Source organism: Mesoplodon densirostris, chromosome 2, assembly GCF_025265405.1.
Source record: "Mesoplodon densirostris isolate mMesDen1 chromosome 2, mMesDen1 primary haplotype, whole genome shotgun sequence".
Taxonomy (NCBI): Eukaryota; Metazoa; Chordata; class Mammalia; order Artiodactyla; family Ziphiidae; genus Mesoplodon; species Mesoplodon densirostris.
In genome coordinates, this window is record NC_082662.1 from 144713718 (window position 1) to 144734028 (window position 20311).

Here is a 20311-nt window from a genome sequence, read left to right on the forward strand (position 1 = left end):
GGCCAGGCTCTGTGGAGAGAATGCCACTAGTAGCATTTGCGCGCTGGAGATCCTGAGAGGCTGACAAGTGCAGACGAGAACTCGGCAGTTAGACGGGGTTGGGGGAGGAAGAGTTGGCTGGCGGTGGTGGCAGCGGTCAGCAGCTGCTAGTCTAGCCCCGTACAAGTTGTCTCTGGTTTTCAGTGTCCTACGCCTCAGAGACAGAGGCAATGAATGCCATTTGTTTCCCGACAGCGGTCTTGATCTAGGGCCTCAGTCAAACCTACCATCCTCATCCCTGACCTCTGCCTGACCAAGGGCCAGTTGACCAGGGATGTAGGAAAGGTGCTGATTTCACTCATCTAACTTTACTTCCCCAGGTGAGAAGGTGGGAAAGCAGGTACCGTGTGAGTCAGACAGTTGTTCTTACTTATAAAGCTTCCTGAGAAGCCATGAAATGTTTAGGGCTAGTTTCTGGACTCAGACCAAGTCTGAGCTAAAATACCACTCTTCATCACATGATACGATTTTCAGTTCTAGGGGACCGAGGAGCCTGATGCTGTAAGAGGAAAAGGTCTGCATGTGGGGAGGGTTCAGCCACACGGAAGAAGGGGCTGGAGAGTCACCTTCCTCAGGGCTTATTAGAGTCACAAGGTCCCAACCTCCACAATGAAACTGGGCCCCAGATTTACCTTCCCAAGATTCTAGACCTCAAGTTTCCCAGCCTTCCGCTTTCTAGTGCTTTTAGCTCTCCCAAAGCTAAAGGGACCAGGATGGGACAATAGCCTGGCAACACTTCCCACCCATAAGTGTTGCAAGAATGACAACAAGGAACAACAATCGGATGGCAGGGAATTTCGTTAGAACCCTGCTGAGGTGAAGAGTTGATGCCAGGAGAGAGCTTTAGGATCCAGGATGCAGGTTAGCACAGTCATCTGCTTAAGGAGTCTGGTGGGATGGCATAGATATGCTCATCATGGCATCTTTAACAGGTTGCCTTTGCTGCCTAAGTTTAGACTTTAATGTCATTCTGGTCCAACCGCCTTTTGCTCCAACAGAAAGGTAGTATACCTAAAGCTATGTAGACAGCGAAACCAGAGAGGTATATAGTCGAGGGAATGGAAATTGGTAGTGGAGGGGAAGGAAGATCCATGAATCTCAGCCCCAGGAGAGAAGACTGGGAAGGAGCCAGGAGACACCGGAACGAGGGCATTCTGGCTAGGAAAAAAATTACATAGTAGAAGAGGAGGCAGAAGATCCTGAAGGGAAGAAAAGCAGACAGGTTATTCTGAAAAGAGCAGACCTACAGGGAAGCACTGAGGCCTTAGAGACATGAGCCAAAGATGCCAAGTTCTCTGGGCACATGAGGCCCTTGCTCGTGATGGACTTGGCAGCCTGGAGGGAGGGGTGCGTGTGGAAACTCTGGACATGCTGAGGTAGTGTTTGCAGGTCCCATGTGGATTTCCCTCTCTGGGAGGGGGAACTCAAGAGAGGGGAAAGGAGCCCCAGTGCTCCCCTCCCTAGCCCTGCTTTCCCATTTCCATCTGTTGTCTTGTCTGTAGGAGACAAATTCCCAGCTGCTACAGTAGTCCTCCCTTATCCGTGGGGGATATGTTCCAAGACCCTCAGTGGATGCTTGAAACTGCAGATGGTGATGAACACTGTATATACTATGTTTTTTCCTAGAGTAATGGGTAGGTAGCTTATATAGCGAGGATGTGATAGGCAATGGGATGACTTATGTCCAGCGCAGGACAGAGTGGGGGGGTGGTGAGATTTCATCAGCTACTCAGAATGGCATGCAATTTAGAACTTATGAGTTATTTATTTCTGGAATTTTTCATTTAATATTTTCAGACTGTGGTTGACCACGGGTAACTAAAACCAAGGAAAGTAAAGCCACGGATAAGCGGGGGACTACTGTATTTAGCTTAGACTATTCATTTCACCTTTTCCCTAGGAAGTGGTGGGCTCCACTAGGGAACTTTTGAAACCATCTGCAAGGTTAATTTCAGAGAGTGAAATTTACTGCTGGGATCTCTAGCCAATCAGCAAAGAGGGATGGGCCTGTTCTCTGGTGAACACCTTTGAGAACTTGGGGATTTCAATTCCTTGAGATGGGAAATCTCAGGGCTAACACAATAGAGGTATGTGGGGTAAGAACAGGGAAAGTGATAGGACTATCAATGTCTAGATCAGCGCATTTACCCAGGAGAAGGTAGTTACAGTTGCTGCACAGGAAGTGGGGGAAAAAAGTTACTGTAGGGCTATAGGAGGGGACTTAATAGCAGCAGGAGCAGCTTCTATCCCATTTTAGAAATTGCAGGAAGGGAAAAGGTTTGAAGAAATTATAGCTTCTTCCTTTCTGGGAAGCAAGTCTGAATCCTGTAAAAGATACTTGGGCACTGAGAGACTATTGTCGTTTAAATACACTTAGCCATCAGATTCCCCACCATGGCCTTAAATTTTGAGTGGGGAAGACATAAGAGAGTGAGTTTCTTTTACAAAGATCAATCCAGATAACATCTACATTCCCCTAGTAGCAGCTTGAGGATATACAGTAAATGTCTGCTGGGGATGCTGGCATAGATACTGTCTAAATCCTTCCCTCTGCAGGGTCAGGAAAGACTCTGAACATTTCCCACCCTGAGGTTAGGCCTAGTGCTTACAAGAGACCTTATGCAGGAAGATGGCCCACCCGACAGAGGGAAGTGGGCTTCAGACGAACCCAAAGCTAGAGGATGATGCTAGCAGTTAGTGTCCCGTGTTCTCGGCCCCCCATGATCACTCTCCTCTCAGAGGAGCCCATACCACCGCCTCTGCCTGTCTGTCCTGAAGCAAGGGAGCTCGGGCTGCCCACCAGTGAGAGGGCCTTAGGAAGAGGAGAGACGTTGGCCAGCAAGAACTGCTGCCCTCCCAACACCTCCCAAGAAAGATGGGGGAGATTCCTTCTCCCAGGGCGAGGATAGGCCACTATCACAGTACCTGAGTCTGGATACGGTTCAGGCCCCGGAACCAGAGGATCTGGCCTCGGCGCAGCTCCATCTCTGCATGGTCAATCTCGTCCAGCCCCTCAGCATCCTTGGTGATCTCCTCTTTGGTGGTGCCATGCCCAGCCTCCTTTAGGAACTTCAGGGATTGGGTAGGTATTGTGGAGATGACCTGAGGACAGGTGCAGCAAAAGGGTAGACACTAGAATCAGGGCAAGAAGAGCTGTCACTCAACTTTATGGGTCAGGCCCTTGGGTAGGTCACTCTTTGCCCTATCAACCTTCCCACTGGGAAAGCAGTGGGAAAAGTGCCAACCCATTCAGGCAAGCATTTGCCAAGTGCCTACCAGCTGTCAGGCCCTCAGGAAGATTTTCTGTATTTGTGGACGTACAAAGGAGAACATATATTCTAGTATTTGACCAGCCATCTGCCTTGTTATATACTTCATTCTCTTCCTCCTGTCTCAGTTCTTTCTTTGCATTTTGCCATCTGTCTGTTAAAGGAAGTAGAACCATAATGCGTGATACACAGTAGGAAGAGACAGAGACAAGGACCTGGGAGAAAAAAAGTCTGGAGACAGGATGGTCAAAATGTATGTGTATGGGCAAGGGGAAAAGAAGGGTGTTGGAGGGGAATGACCCTCTTCTTAGTTACCATATGCTAAGTAATTCCTCTTTTATAAAACTATAGTGAGAGGATACTAAAAATTTTCTTGGGCTTGGGGTGAGGAACTGGGTGGGATAGCCCATAGAAGAAGGGACATATGAGTATTATCAGAAGACATGGAGCAGTAGGTTGGGGCTTGCAATTCAAAATAAATCACTCTACAAGCTGTCAGTCAGTTCTCCTTTACAAATAAGACAAGGGCTTAGCTGGGAAAGGGGGGCTGTGTGAGCAGTCCAACATGGAGTCAAGTGTTTGAAATAGAAAGAATGTCCACGTTCTGCTTTTAGATGTTAGGAGCTGTTGTGATACAGAAGGAAGGCTGTTGTTACCTGGCATCAAGGCCACATGGCCACATGTGAGACTAGACCCAGGTGAGAGTTTCAAACAGTACGTGAAATAATCAAGCTCCACCCAAGTGTAGAAGTGCTTTAGGGACCCACTGGTAAATAAACTTCAGCAAACAGAGCATGGTGGAAGGACTTGTGTTAGGAACGGGGATAGGGATTAATCAGGGAGGCATCTAGGAGCTCTGAAAGAAACAACTAGCAGGTCTATGGGGGAAAGCCTGCAGCCCTAGGGAGGGATCTTTGGGGCCAGTTAGAGCAAAGCCTCCATTACCCAGGTGGCTGGGCACCAATCAGTAGAGACCTGGGGTCTGCAAGCAGAGGTAAAGGCCAGGCCAGAGCTGAGGGTGAGAGGGACTCGCAAAGTGGTATTAGGGAGGGAATGAAACTCTTATCAAACCTGATTATATTATTAGAATATTAATAGCTAACATTTATTGAGTGCTTACAGGGTACTAGACATCGTTCTAAGTCATTTCTGTATTGAAACTGATACGCTGGTTAACAATGATTCACAATGATCCTGTTATCCGGAGTTGAGGAAACCGAGGCAGAGTTGCTAATAAACTCGCTCACTATGATGCAGCTCGTAAAAAGAAGAACCGGGATTCAAACCTAGAGAGTTGGTTCCAAAGTCTGTGCTTTGACCCATATGCTATACTGTTTCTCTAGAGACCTTGTGAGTCTGGATTTATCTTAGATGACAGTCAGGCACCCATCCTGGTTAAGGCGATGGTGAGAAACAGAAGAGGCAAGGGAGCCCTACATTATGGCAGCACAGCAGAAGCTCACGGCCAGACTGCGGCTTCACTGAAGACATATGCTTTGCAAACTCTTCTACTTCCAAGACACTTAATTTTTTTTTTAGCAAAATTCCATTGAAAATGTCCACTTCCATCTCAGAGAAGCTAAGGGATTTGTCTGTCTCCAGGCATGATTAGAGAAGAGATCAGAAGCCTCTGAAGGGATGGGCACTGATCATTCTTTGGGATCCTACAAGATGGAAAGAACTTGAAAACCTGGTGGTAGAGAGAAGAGGGAAGAAGAATATGAAGGCGAGGAGCTGGGTGTCTCCACAGTTGCTCGTTCCATCTCGTCTAGGGAAGGGGGCGTCTGCCGGCCATGTGACTGCACGGGGAGGGTGTGCCCGTACTCACCTGGCCCCACAGCAATTCTCCAAAACCGATGAAGAGACACCAGAACCACTGGGACAGGGTGAGGTTCGTACAGCTGAAGGGTTTCCCCCCAAATTCCACAATGATAATCTAGAACAGAGAAAGAGGCAGCCCATCATTGGGAGGTAACAGGTAGCCAGCCCTCCAGTCAAGGCCATCAAAAGCCACGTCAGCCACCCTACTCCAGGATCCCTGTGGTGTAAACCCTGATCTGCTTGTTGGGGAAGGAGAAAGGAGAGATCCAGGTGGGGAGAAGGGAAGACAGACACAGTCTTTATAGAGCGCTCTGATGGGGAGACAGATACAGCTACTATGAACATTATTAATGCAAAGGCTGGGGGATCAAGGGGAGCTGGAGGCTTCTTGTGACTAAAGCCAGTAGGTGACAAAGAGAAGGCACAGTGATGGAGAAGAGGAATTTAGGAGTGGGGCAAATAAGAGTGAGGCAGGAGCTCTTTTGTTACAGGGCAGGCTCATAACCTCTTGTATTGGCAGGTGTCTTAGTGTACCTCTGACTGGGGCAAGAAGGAAGGGGCTCAATCCTTTCACCACCAGGGCAGCCATGCCCTTGACCCCACTTCCCACAGAAGGAGCCCACATCAGGCTTATCTGTCAACTACATATGGCAACATTCCACATCTTCTACTTTTCCCTGAATTGCGTACCATTTTCTACCATGAGCCCTTTCAGAACAAAGGGGCAAGGAGGGACAGGGAGAGATCCCATATAGCACTTGCATGCACGTTTCAAGTATGCTGGCAGGAGGCATGGAAAGGGGTTAGAAGACAGTGATCTTCCTCCTGGTCGCTATGTGAAATTGCTGTGTTTTAGAAAGATAAGGAAAGGATTCCACAAATTTTATTTTATTCACTACCAACATGCTGCCTTGCACTGGAGCACTTGACACAGCAGGATCCAATTCGAGAGCAATGAGCAAACGAAAGCATTTGGGAACCCCAAAGTGTTCAACCCACAGCCTGAGTCCCCATCACTCCCTCACTCCTTTCCCCGGGCGCTCAGGGAATCCTGGCCCCCAGCTTCGGGCCTTTATCCTCCCAGACCTCCTATCTCAACTCCAGCTAGAATCCCACCTGGCTGACGAATGTGCCCAAGACCACAGAGCAGAAGATGAGGTTGCGGAAGATGCCCGAAAAGACATTCCTCTCTCCATGGATCTTGCGGGAGTTGATTTCATTGAAGAGCTGCATCAGCACGAACGTGTTGAAAATAATGGTGTAGTGCTGGCTGGGTGGTGAATGCAGAGGTGCTCTCCTCCCACTATCAATGTCAAAGAATTTCTCACCTAGTTGAGAGAAGGGATGCATTGGAGGATAAGTATGCTCTCAGGGAGGGTTCAGGTTGAGTCAGAACACTTGAGTATGGCCTCACTGGTTGCTTATGACTGGTGTCCATTCTAACTGGTCAGTATCCGAACCACAACAGTCATCAAATATTTTCTGTGTTAGCCCTGGTCTCAACATTTCTTTTTTTTTTTTTTTAATAAATCTTATTTATTTATTTACTTATTTTTGGCTGTGTTGGGTCTTTGTTGTTGTGCCTGCGCCTTCTCTAGTTGCGTTGAGCGGGGGCTATGCTTCATTGTGGTCCGTGGGCTTCTCATTGTGGTGGCTTCTCTTGTTGCAGAGCACAGGCTCTAGGCACGCGGGCTTCAGTAGTTGTGGCTCACGGGCTCAGTAGTTGTGGCTCGTGGGCTAAGAGCACAGGCTCAGTAGTTGTGGCACATGGGCTTAGTTGCTCTGCGGCATATGGGATCTTCCCGGATCAGGGCTCAAACCTGTGTCCCCTGCTTTGGCAGGAGGATTCTTAACCACTGTGCTGCCAGGGAAGCTCCCCCCGTTTTTTAAAAATTTTTTTGGCTGTGCCATGTATCATGTGGGATCCTAGTTCCCCGACCAGGGATCGAACCCGTGTCCCCTGTATTAGAAGGCGGATTCTTACCCACTGGACCACCAGGGAAGTCCCTCAACATTTCTGACCTTCTCCCTCAGTTTGCTCCATCACTATTTGCCTTTTCGTAGTGCTGCATTGTGGTAGAACTATGTGCACGAGTCTGGCAGACATAGGTCTGAATCTTCGTGCCACTATTTACTCAATATGTGACTTAAGCTTCAGTTTTATGATCTAAAAAAAAGGTAACATAAAGCCACCCTTTGGAGATTCTTTTTCTTTTTTTATCATCTTTATTGGAGTATAATTGCTTTACAATGGTGTGTTAGTTTCTGCTTTATAACAAAGTGAATCAGTTATACATATACATATGTTCCCATATCTCTTCCCTCTTGTGTCTCCCTCCCTATCCCACCCCTCTAGGTGGTCACAAACCACCTAGCTGATCTCCCTGTGTTATGCGGCTGCTTCCCACTAGCTATCTGTTTTACATTTGGTAGTGTATGTATGTCCATGCCACTCTCTCAGTTTGTCACAGCTTCCCCTTCCCCTTCCCCATATCCTCAAGTCCATTCTCTAGTAAGTCTGTGTCTTTATTCCTGTCTTACCCCTAGGTACTTCATGACCTTTTTTTTTTTTTTCCTCTTAGATTCCATATATATGTGTTAGCATATGGCATTTGTCTTTCTCTTTCTGACTTACTTCACTCTGTATGACAGACTCTAGGTCCATCCACCTCACTACAAATAACTCAATTTCATTTCTTTTTACGGAGATTCTTAAAAGGAGTAATAAAGTGGCACAATGCACCACGTAGCAGGAACAGAGGACGCACTCAGTAAGTGAAGCTGCTATCATTCCCATCTTGTGCTCAGCTTGCTCCCTGCTACTTTCTTTCCTTGGGCTCCTCTCTGCCCCCATCTCCCTCTAGCACTCCAAACGCCGCCGCCCACCCCCGCCTCGGCTCACCGGCAAAGACAAGGAAAAAGATGACAGTGAGCTGATAGACGGCGTGACCCAAGATGTTCTTCATCATAGTGCGTGAGATCAGAGGCTTATTTCGGCCATAGGGGCGACGCTTCAACAGAGAGTCTGTAGGAGGCTCTGTGGCCAGGGCCAATGAGGCAAAAGTGTCCATGATGAGATTAACCCACAACATCTGCACGGCTTTCAGTGGGGAATCCTGGTGGGAAGAAGAACCACTCCTTTTAGCTCTCCTTGGAGATCACCCCCCACCTCATTCATCAGCCTCATCTTTGCCCTTGAAATGGCCTACCTCCTGCTATCCACCATTTATTAGCTGAGTGACATTGAGAAACTTATTTAACCTCTTTGAGCCTTGGGTTCTTCACCTGTAAAATGGGGATAATACCTACTTTGCAAGGTTGTTTTTGAAGAACAGAGAAACTACATATAAGTGCTCATCACACTGGCTAACATGTGAGTACTACATTAATGGTAGATAAATTATCATCATCCCACATGAGCAGATGGAGACCTAGTAGAGCTATTCCTGCCCCAACACCCCTTCGGAAACTCTGTTCCTTACTCCTCAGTCGACATACTGTACCCCACACCCCTTGTTCCTTAGCCCCAGCCTCATCCCTCCCATCTCAGCTCACCCCACATTCCCTTCACCTGGGTGATACAGGCTCCAGTGAAGGCCACAATCACAGCCACCACGTTGACAGTGAGCTGGAACTGTAGGAACTTGGAGATGCTATCGTAGACGTTTCGTCCCCACATCACTGCCTTCACGATGCTGGTGAAGTTGTCATCTGTTAGGATGATGTCAGAGGCCTCCTTTGCCACATCCGTGCCTGCAATACCCTGAGGTAAGAAGGGGAAGGAAAACAGTGAGGAACTGGACAAAATTCATGTACATTCTGAACTCGTATCTTGACCTCCAAGAAGCTTCAGAACTCAGCATAAACACTAGAGGGCACACTAGCCACACAAATCCTACAGACTAAACCACCATATTTTGAGCCGTCTTCTCTCCCAAAGAAAATGAAGGGAAAATGTGTCACTGTCACTCTGTGCGAAAGGGGACTGGGCCATGATGCCACCACCTTACTCCTGAACTCAGACTGGAAATTACAGTTATCTCTGATATTCCTTTCTCCCGTCCCTCCTACTTCCCCATCTTAGAAAATAATTAGAAGATAGGGAAAAAGTCCTATCTGTTTTACCTCTAAATTTTAAAATTTCTTTTGCCACTGCCAATATCTCATTTAAATCCTTATCTCCCCCGCACCTTGAAGTTACTCTACATTTTTTCCCAGGAGGAGTAGTCTGGCAGTACAGTTCAGATGTCCTGTCCTTATTCAAAATCCTGTCACTGGGGAACCACTAAAGGTTTCTAAATAGACAGATCAGTGGTTGAAAGCAGTGTTTTAGGAACAGTAAACTTTCTAGTCTGGTAGTCAAAGCCCTCAACAAGTGAACTCTGGTTCATTTTCCAACCTGCTATATCTTTCTGCTCAAAACCTACTGCTTTATTCACAATTCCCTGAATCTCTCATTCACTTCTAGAGTCCAGTCTTCTACTTACACCCTTTTCTCCAAGCCTGGAACATCCTCTTTCCCCATCTATTTAAATCCTATCTGTCCTTAAGGTTCCATTCAATTAATTAAGCCCCGCTTGCTTGGCAAAGCTGTCCCTAATATCCCCAGCCTATTCTTCTATTCCATGTCTTACAATCCCTATAACCTACAGAGGGGCTTGTTTGTGAATCTGACCTGCACTAGTAGATTATTTGTACCATTTACCTGGTAGTATTATTTTCCTATCCAGATTGCAACAAATGAATATCTGTTAGATAGACTATACAATTCAATTTCCCCATCAAAAAGTTCTGTAACACATCCACACAATGCTGTACCATGCACTGTAAAGAGAAAGGATGGAAAGAAAGAAAAAAAGAAAGAAAGAAAGAGTATCTTTATATATGTACTACTGCAGAATAATCTCTAAGTTAGGTTGTTAAATGAAAAGAAGCAAAGTGGAAAAAAGAGTATATAGTGTGTATATAGATAAATATAGATAATTATCACTTATCTAAGAGAGTGGGATATAAATATACTACGCATTTGACTGTATTTTAAAGGAGCAAACAGAAAGATAAACCAAAAATCAAAGAAGTAAGTTATCTGTGGGATTAAAAAGGAGGCAACAGGGTGGAGGTGTTAGGGATAGAAGCTAGACTTCTATGAATAGACCTTGTTGGTATATTTTACTTTAGAATTATGTAACTACTTTATACAAGTATAAAACAAAATTAAGCTTAAAATAAGCAATCTCAAAAATGGAAGAAAAAAAAACCCCATGATATAAATGAACTGGTATAACCAGTTGGTAGCACAACCATACCAAGGGAAAAGTTCCAAATGACTTTTTGAAAAACACAGTAACTTGATGTTAGGATATAGTAGGATATACCTACAGGATTAAAAGAACCACAAGAAAAATCTTTAACTGTTTTTAGTAGAGTAATTGTATTATTATTGCTATTTTGAGACTATTACATATATTTTAGGATAAAGCAAATAATAATTATGTTAATGCCATTAGGAATCAAACTTTTCAGCTTAAGTGATAAATATAAAATCAGGGAAGTAAAATAGGAAGTTAGAGTTCTAGAATTCTAAATTTGAATTGGAAGTGCCAATATGAATTCATGAAGTATTTATCTTTAAAACAAAGAAACACAAAAACAAAAAGAGACATAAAAGACATATTTCCTAGCTTTGTCCACTGAAAAGTTCTAGAAACAATAATTGACTCAGAAGTAAGGAACATCCTGACATTCAGATTGTGTTCTCTGAATATCATTTCTCACTGAAATGAAGCAGAACTCCTTTGAGAAGTGGATGATTCTAGATCTAGGACAAGAAATATGCATGATGAATCTGGAACATCTTATCATGCAAGTGACCAAGAAAGCTATTAAAGACAACTGAGGTTGTACCCAAAGGACTTAGCAGTGTTGAAGAGGCTAATGATGGGTCAGTATAAACATCATAATAATAATAAGGGCAATGGATCAAAACATGTCACATATACTTAAAACCATGAGCTCATAATGATATTTTTAAAAAACAGACAATTAACTTTTAGTAGAGTAGTTTAGTGAATTTTTAAAAGTGAACAATTCATTGGTCACCTTTGGAGGATCCTAAAAAGTCAACGCATTATTTTGAAAACTGGTAAATAAAGGGAAAAAAAATCAAGCATTTAACCTGTCTTTCATGTAGGAAGTGAACCTCACAGTAACCAAATAGTCGACGAGGGCAAATTTCTTTTTACAGAAGTATTCAAGTTAATAAATAAAGAAAATCAGAACATTGTCATTTTGCAACCCCTAATGAAAGATGGGATGTAGAGTCTGATTGCTCATAGAACTAAGTACTACTTTATAGGAAATACAAGGGCTAAAAGAACAGGTTAAAGGACACTATAGGGATACAATCAACAAAATCCCTGCCATGGGATATTCTATGTAGAAAAACAACCTTATTCCTTCAAAACTAAGTAGCTAGAAAAAAAGAAGGAAAGGGATTGTGCAGAAAAGAGTTAACATAGCAGTCCTGAGACTGCTTTCTTGAGAAAGTCCTGTTTGCAAGGTTGGCCCTCGACTAGCACCTGAACACTTGGCTCTCAGTCAACAATTAACTGAAAATTAATTAGTGACTCACTGTGCCTAGACTGTGCCCAAACATATGGTTTCCACTGAAAACCTGCTTCCTTCTGGAAGTCTGGAATCTTAGCACGTGCTAGGCAGAAGGTGCCTATACGACCAACCCCAATAAAAACCTAGGACACCAAGTCTCTGGTGGGTTTCTCTGGGCAGAAACATCACATGTACTGCTGCATTTTCATTGCTGGGGGAAGAAGGTGCTCTTTGTGACCCCTCATGGGAGGAAGAGATCATAAGGGACCCTGCGTGTGGATTCCAGACTCTACCTGTGACTTTCTGCCTTACTAGATTCTTACTGTACCAATGGACTGAATCTTAACCATAAGTACAACTGTATGCTGAGTCCCCCTGACACATAGATCCTATAGGGTCAGTGGTTGCCAAACTTTAGGATGTGTCAGAATCACCCAGAGGGACTGTTAAAACATGGACTGCTGGGCCCCAACTCCAAGCTTTCTGATTCAGTAGATCCGGGGTGAGGCCTGAGAATCTGCATTTCTATAGGTTTCCAGGTAGAGTTGGAAGAGCACACTTCAGGAAATACTGTTATAGATTAATAGATTCAAGAGATACATCAACCAACTGCAATGTATGGATCTTGTCTGCATTCTGATTTAGACAATCTACAAAAACAACATTTATGAAGCATTTGGGGAAATGTGAACACTGACTAGATATCTGATGACAGTAAGGAATCAATTTTGTTGTGAGACCATGGTACTATGATTCTTTTAGATATTTTATTGCTACATATATATTTTCCAGAGACATATACTGGATGAAATGATATAATATCTTGGATATGCTTCAGAGTAATTCAGGTGGAGATGGGGAAATGTGTATGTGTGGGCCAAGATTGGCCAAGTGTTGATATTTGATGCTGGGTGACAGATACATGAGGATTCAATAAACTATTCTATTTTTGTATATTCTTGAAATTTCCTAGAGTAAAAACTTTTAAAATTTATCTTTTGGTTAAAGAGAGCACCCTAAAGACAGATTTCTTCTTGAATCTTCTTCCACTGCTTAAAACTCACCAACAGTTCAATGTGTATGGGAAGCTTACAATCATAAGTTACTTGAGTGTGAGAATGTACTTTGCAATCTGGGGACTTCTAAATGTCCCTGAGCATTAGAATCAATAAGTGTACCTGTTCAGAAAATCCAAACACTTCTGGGACCCAGCTCAGATGCTACTGAATCAAGACAGCCGACTGTGGAACCTTGGAATATATGATTTTAAATGAACTTTCCAAGTGACTCTGATGCTCCGGGCCTCACAGGTGAAAAGCAGAGTGACGAACAGTGCTAACTATAGAGTGCACATTTTCCATATAGAATGTGAATTTTCTTTTTTTTTTTTTTTTTTTTTTTGCGGTATGCGGGCCTCTCACTGTTGTGGCCTCCCCCGTTGCGGAGCACAGGCTCCGGACGCGCAGGCTCCGGACGCGCAGGCTCAGCGGCCATGGCTCACGGGCCCAGCCGCTCCGCGGCATATGGGATCCTCCCAGACCGGGGCACGAACCCGTATCCCCTGCATCGGCAGGCGGACTCTCAACCACTTGCGCCACCAGGGAGGCCCTAGAATGTGAATTTTCTATAGTGTGCCTAGGCAGACAATATCATCATGTTTATGAGCAAGTTTCAGTTGGTCTTGCTTTGCTGGGTAATGATACCTCATGATTTCCCTGCCTTCATACTTGATGGGTCCCTCATTATACATATTATTATTGGCCAGGTACGTAGGAGAGATGGAGTCAGAGAAAGAGCACAAAGGGGGATGTGAAGGTACAGGAAGCAGCAGGTTACCAGAAGCCTGTCCTGGCTGCCCACTGGAGGAGGCAGCTTGCAGCAGAGAGAGACACTACGCTGAGCTGCTTACCATGGCAAAACCAACATCTGCTTTCTTCAGAGCCGGCCCATCATTTGTGCCATCCCCAGTGACGGCCACCACCTGCCGCTGTTCCCCAACGGTGCTGTCGATGATGCCTAGGAAAAACAGACACACTACAGTGAGCTCCACATGTGCCATCTGAGGCCAATTCCCCATGAAAGGCAGTTTTTTGGTCTTCCTCTCCTGTCCCTACCGCCACCTCCCTTTCTACACTCTTTCCTCCTTTTTTTCCCTATGCTAGAGGTTCTATAGTGTCACCCGATGGCAGTAAATTGTTTCACGGGTAGCACTCTAAGCTAAGAAAGTCTGACCTTGTCGAATATCCTGTCCGGTGCCCCAAGGCAGCTATTATGTGGTGGAAAAAGCACTGGATGATTTGAAGGCAGAGACCCAGGGATTGAATGGTAACACTTCCACTTACCAGTTGGGCAGTTTGGATAGGTCACTTGTTGTCTCAGTCTCAAACTTCCTTATTTGCAAAATGGGACTAGCTTAACTTGTACTGTCTAATTCACAGTACTATCAACAAACAAGATAGGATAATGTTTAAAAACAACTTTATTATATTATGTATCTTATACTCACCAGGGCCTCAGATGTTTGCTAAACTGTATGTTCTTCCCATGAGCGGGGAAGCTCTCCTAGGACCCCCCTACTCAGGACAGGAGAGTTGCTTTGGTTGATGACTCTTACCTGTGCTCATCCCCACCTGCCTTCCTCTATCCTAGGCACCTACTCAGGAACCAACCTCACCTTTCACCAGTGTGTGCTTGTCAGTGGGGGAGGATCGCGCCAGCACCCGGAGCTTAGGCCAGATCTTGTCCAGCTTTTCTTGCTCTACCTGCCAACACCAGACCACACCTGGGTCAGTCAAGCTCAGAACAGCCATCCGGGAAAATCTTACTTCCTTACCCACGCTGAGCTTCTGGGAGAGCTGGTATTCCATGGCCCCCAGGGCAGTGTTATCCTGGCCTCCAGTGGAGGTGAAGCAGCCAACTCAGGCTCCAGGGCAGATTCATGGATGGTGACCATTCAGGCCCTGCTTGTCTTCTTTTCCCTGCCAATTCCCTACCTGGGAGCCAATTCCGTGTTTCTTAGACCCTTGACAGAGGTGGGCCAGGGTTAGCTGTTGGCTCAGGTGGCTAAAGTAGTGCTTCTGAGGTCTTAGGCTCAACTTCTACATTGACCAGGAAGCTCTGGCCTGCTCCACACCCAGACCATGTCCTCTTACCAACCTGTGCCACTCTGAGTCACAAGGCAGTGACATAGGAGGGGTGAGGTAGAAGGAAATCAGTACAAAATCATCCCACAGTTGAAAAAAATGGAAAGACATGAAAGATTAGTGACACTGTCTCAAAAGATGGCTTGTGAATGAAGATAGCGAGAAGAAAAAAAATCCGATTTTACTGTCTGAACAGTAAAAGGGACATCTCACTCTGAACAGATCTTAGTTTAAAAACCACCCACTTCCTCCCACCTGTCCCAGACGTCTTACACGTGAACCAGCCCTCGCCTAATAAAGGAGGCCCTGATTCCTCCCACCCAAGACTCACCTCGCCCTTCTCGTTTCGGATGAGTCGATTGAATTCTTTGCCCTCCAAGCACAGAAAGTCATCCCCAGGTGTCATAATGCCACATTTGGTGGCGATGGCCCGGGCTGTGTTGATGTTGTCACCTGTCACCATTCTGACAGTAATGCCAGCTCGTTTGCATTTGGCAATAGCTTCCGGTACCTGTGGAGAGTGAGGCAAGAGGAATGGAGGAGGTGGGGGTGGTGAGGCCTGGTAAGCTGCTCCTGTTCAGTTGTCCCTTCATTGTGGACAGCGGAGAGGCACCCTGGAAGCAGAACCATGGGGCATGGGCTAAGTCTGGTCATTTTTATATTGCTTGGCGCCACCTCGCTTCTGTCCTATCCATGATACTCACATTTGAATTTGCCTTATTGTACCATGAGTTGAAGGGGAAATTTGCTTCAGGAGCCAGGTGTAAAAGCTTACTCTCCCACTTACAATCTAGATTTCTTAGCGGGGCACGCCTGGCCTTTTGAGATTTTGCCACTGCCTTCCTTTCTAGCAGAAGTTTTAACCACCTTCCACCCCCCTGGCACATACTCCAACAATATCAATTCTTTTAAGTTTCCCAAATGCATGACACACTGGGTCTTGATGGTTGATAGTCAGTCCATTGGTCTGAACTTCTTAGAAGCAGAGACTTTTTCAATGCCCTAGAATTGAGAGTAGTGCTCAGCTCTTCTAGGGGTGCTCGACAAGAATGTGTTGCTTGAAAGAAGGTGGCTAGAGACAAAGTTGGTGTTCCAGTTAATTCCATCTCCTGACAATTCTTGAGTACCAAACAATAAGCCCAGTAAAACCTATGTTTCTTACCCCTCAGACAGCATGAACTGTAGGAATGCCACTTTCTATTAGTTCAGTACTCTACAGCAGTTCTGTGAAGCAGGAAGCACAGAAACATCTATCCCAGCAAATGAGAAACAGTTAGGTAACTTGCCTAAGTTTCCTAAGTTACAACTAGAAATGGAGCTAGTACCCCAGTTCCTGCGACTCCTGGGTGGCCTCGCATTAGGTCACACTGGGCCGGCGCATGGGCCGGGGCCACTGGAAGACTTCCATTCATGTTTCCTAGCCCTTTTTTCAAGTCAAAGCCTCACCTCTGGGCGCACAGGGTCCTCAATGCCCACCACTGCAATACAGGTCAGTTCAGTGAGGATTTCACTCTCATTGTCCCATGGGGGCTCTCCGTCATTGAAATCCCGGTAAGCTATGCAGATAGTCCGGAGTCCCTCACTGGCCATGGGCTCGATGACGGTGCGGACCATCTCATCTCGGTCCTTATTCTTGAATGGCACTGCTTCCCCTTTCTTGTCCAGGATTCGATTACACCTGGTGGGGCACACAGTCAGAAAGCAGCATCCCCCGCTATGTGCTTGCACAGTCATTTACAGACATTCTGGCCACTCTGCATTACTCCTAAAGATACTGTTCTGCCGCCATAAATCTCCACTCATAACCCAAAGCTGAGCCCCTTTTTCCAAGGTGGGGTGGCCAGTAGGTGGGTAACGTCTAGGTGGGCAGAGCATTTGATTCTCCCATGTTGTCTGCTCCTACTCATATGTGAATACAACATCAAGGGTCATTTGTGGATCGCCTGCTCTTTTGAGCTTCACAAAGGTAGAGACACTTTCTCAATCCTCAGTATCTAGAGTGCTCAGTGCAGAGGGTGTGCTCAACAAGAACGTGTCACTCAAAAGGGGGTGGCTAAAGCCAAGCTGGGGCACTGGTTTTTAGCTACTGGCCCTATATCCACATAGGTGATCCACGTAGGTCACCTTTTAATGACCTATGGATCATCTAGCCACTTTGATTATGCAACCTCCTGTGATCAGAATTGAGAATAAAAAGGAAAAGGGAACGCAGAACTAACATTTCTAGTATCAATACTTGCTATGTGCAAGGCATTTTACATACATTGAATCACTTAATCAGAGTAACCCTGTGAGATGGGTGGGTATTATCATCTCTTTTCAGAATAGGAAATGGAAGTTTGGATTGCCTAGGTCTGAACCGTGGCTGTGCCACTAAGAGTTGTATCACTTCCAGCAAGTTACTGAACTTCCCAGCACCTCTGAATTCTCATCCGTAAAACAGGGATAATGACAGCATCTACCTCGCTGAGCTGTGAAGAGTAAGTACAGTATCCAAAGTACTTAACAGCAAGGCTTGGCCTGAACCAAGCTCAGATGTTAGTCATGATGTCACCGCCTGGAAGGAGGGTTCGCTCATCATCCAGGTGGATTCAGCGTGAGGCCTGGCACCCTGACCTCCCTGAGGGGAGGATCCTGAAGGGAGGAAGAAGCGGGGGAGGGGCGCTCACTTGCGCAAGATGATCTCAGAAGCACCCTTGCTGTACATGCGGTAGCCACCGCGGGGCTTCTCGATGACGGTGCTCATGGACTTGCGCACCGAGTTGAAGGTGTACACCTTGTAGAGCTTCTCCTCGGGCACCTCACTGCGCACGGCGTGGTAATCCTGCTTCAGGTCCGTGACGAAGCCCAGCAGGGCGCACTCAGTCTTGTTGCCCACCTGCCGCGGCAGGCCGCCCTCCTTCTCCGGAGGCTGAGAGGAAAAAAACACGTGGGAGTGTTGGATGAGGTGCCGAAGCTGGGGAGAGAACCTAGGAAGGGAAGGACTCCGCTCGAGGCTTTCACACATGTACCCAGGGCCCGTGGGGGTGCTGACTGTGGTCCCTGAGCCACCTAGGGCTTGGGGATGTTTTAGTTGCCCTGGGGGTGGTACTGGCGTCTCACCCTGTGTGGGTCTTATTCTAACAGTCTCTCTTAGTTTCTAGAAACTGAGTAATTTACTCCTGACCAGCATGAAGTCTCTCTCTTTTTTTTTTTTTTTTGCGGTACTCGAGCCTCTCACTACCGTGGCCTCTCCGTCGCGGAGCACAGGCTCCGGACGCGCAGGCTCAGCGGCCATGGCTCACGGGCCCAGCCGCTCCACGGCACGCGGGATCCTCCCGGACCGGGGCACGAACCCGTATCCCCTGCATCGGCAGGCGGACTCTCAACCACTGCGCCACCAGGAAAGCCTGAGGTCTCTTTTTATTTATTTATTTTTATTGTGTTTATGTTTTAAAGATTTTTTGATGTGGACCATTTTTAAAGTCTTTATTGAATTTGTTACAATATTGCTTCTGTTTTTGGTTTTGGTTTTTGGGCCCCGAGGCATGTGGGAGGGATCTTAGCTCCCTGACCAGGGATCGAACACACACCCCCTTCATTGGAAGGCAAAGTCTTGACCAGTGGACTGCCAGAGAAGTCCCAAGATCTTTTTAGAGATACTGCCTTTACCTGGTGATTGGAGGTCATTTCATAGCCATAGATTCCTACCTGCCTCCCCCTTTCCCTCCCATCTCCCAATCTACTCCCATGGATTATTTCCTAGTTTCACCCCAAACATGTTCACTGGGGAGTGGGAAATGGGATGTGGGATGGCAATTCAGGCAGAATAAATAAGAGAAAATTAATGGTTCCCTCCACCTACCCATTTTAAGTGTCCTGGCAAAGGAAACGCTTACCAGAACCTTGGAGGTGTAGGCACTGTTGATAGAAATACCATTGACAATAAGGTCCAGGACCTTGGGCACGAGGACATCAGGGCTTGGGATTTGATGGTAATGGGTTTCTCCGATATGAGCCTGCACCACAGTCATGCGGTTCATGGTCAATGTGCCTGTCTTATCAGAGCAGATGGCTGTGGCATTGCCCATTGTTTCACAGGCATCCAAGTGCCGTACCAGGTTATTGTCTTTCATCATTTTCTACAAAGGAGAAGAGAAAAGACTTCCCAAATACAGGTCAAAGGCCATTTCCTAGCCAGCATCTCTCCACATTTCATTCTCTGGTCCCACACAAAAATGCAGGATACCATTTTTGTAAATACTCTTAAGATTCTACTGGGTTACTTAAATGTTGATGCAACTGATCCAGATGGTCCTTCCAAAGTGCCAGCGGCTTCTGCTCCTGAAGGCATCACCCAGAGTTTATGAAGACAGAGTGGCCCATCCTTTCACCAGAGGCTACACGGTACCCTCCCCTCCGGTCTCTGTTCTGAAAGAGGACACAGTTTCATTCCAGTCTCACCTTCACAGAGTAAGCCAGTGAAATGGTGACTGCCAGTGGCAGCCCCTCTGGCACAGCCACCACCAGCACAGTGATGCCAATGATGAAGAACTTGACAAAGTACTGGACGTAGATGGGAGTACACTCAGCCAGCCATGGTCTGCGCTGTATCACAAAGTTGTCGATCACAAAGTACAGAATCAGGATGAGAACTGTGATTGCAGACATGATCAGACCTGTCCAGGAAACAAGTCAAATGAACCCAGGCTTCAGGGTATTCCTAGGGCCCTAGCCAGAGATGGATTGGCATAAATTGTAGCCTTTGCTATCCATTTTAAAAATGACTATCTAAGTCATACCCAAAGCCCCTATCCATTCTCTGGTGCTTGTACATTACAGTGTAGGGGACAGAGGTGGCTTTGCATTCTAAAGACATGGGTGCTATTCTCAGCACTGCACCAACTTGACTCGTGGCTTCGGACTGGTCTTGACCCCCTCTGGGCCTATTTCCTCATTCATAAATAAGAGGATTGGTTTAGTTTTCTAAAATAGCATTCTATGATTCTATCTCAGACCTACTCTCTTCCTACAAATCATAATGTAGTGACTATAGGTGCCTATTTCCTAGTGGTTTATCAATTTTAACTTCTTCCCTAGTAGCCTGAGAATGTCAGGCAATTCACAACTTGTTCACAGTGTTGCCCTATGGTATTAGCACATCACCTACATAACTAACCCTTAGAGCGGTGCTTCCCAACCTTTCTCCTGACGTGGCATAGACAGAAGATGACAATAATAACAACTATTAATATAGTGCTTACTAGGAGTCAGGCAAGCACTTCACGGGTATTAACTCATTTAATCCTCACAACAATCCTGTGAGATGTTACTATTATCATCCCCTTTTATGTGTCTCTCTAAGGCACAGAGAGGTTTTGGTATGGTGCACTGGAGGGGGACCAACCATCCTGGTTTGCCTGAGACTGAGCAGTTTCCTGGGCTGTGGGACTT

At 46.1% G+C, this 20311-nt stretch overlaps 1 protein-coding gene across 3 annotated transcripts in view; it reads right to left on the reverse strand.

Moving 5' to 3' along the window:
- ATP2B4 (ATPase plasma membrane Ca2+ transporting 4) overlaps positions 1 to 20311 on the reverse strand; it is a 92926-nt gene that overhangs the window by 10190 nt on the left and 62425 nt on the right. For all 3 annotated transcript variants that reach the window (XM_060091093.1, XM_060091095.1, XM_060091094.1), the window contains exons 9-20: positions 19322 to 19536; positions 18757 to 18999; positions 17548 to 17789; positions 16325 to 16556; positions 15210 to 15389; positions 14410 to 14497; positions 13645 to 13751; positions 8701 to 8892; positions 8032 to 8245; positions 6246 to 6457; positions 5137 to 5244; positions 2965 to 3141 (exon numbers count right to left, since the gene is read on the reverse strand). In XM_060091093.1, the coding sequence (XP_059947076.1) occupies positions 2965 to 3141; positions 5137 to 5244; positions 6246 to 6457; positions 8032 to 8245; positions 8701 to 8892; positions 13645 to 13751; positions 14410 to 14497; positions 15210 to 15389; positions 16325 to 16556; positions 17548 to 17789; positions 18757 to 18999; positions 19322 to 19536 (2210 nt within the window). The remainder of the gene's footprint in view (positions 1 to 2964; positions 3142 to 5136; positions 5245 to 6245; positions 6458 to 8031; positions 8246 to 8700; positions 8893 to 13644; positions 13752 to 14409; positions 14498 to 15209; positions 15390 to 16324; positions 16557 to 17547; positions 17790 to 18756; positions 19000 to 19321; positions 19537 to 20311) is intronic.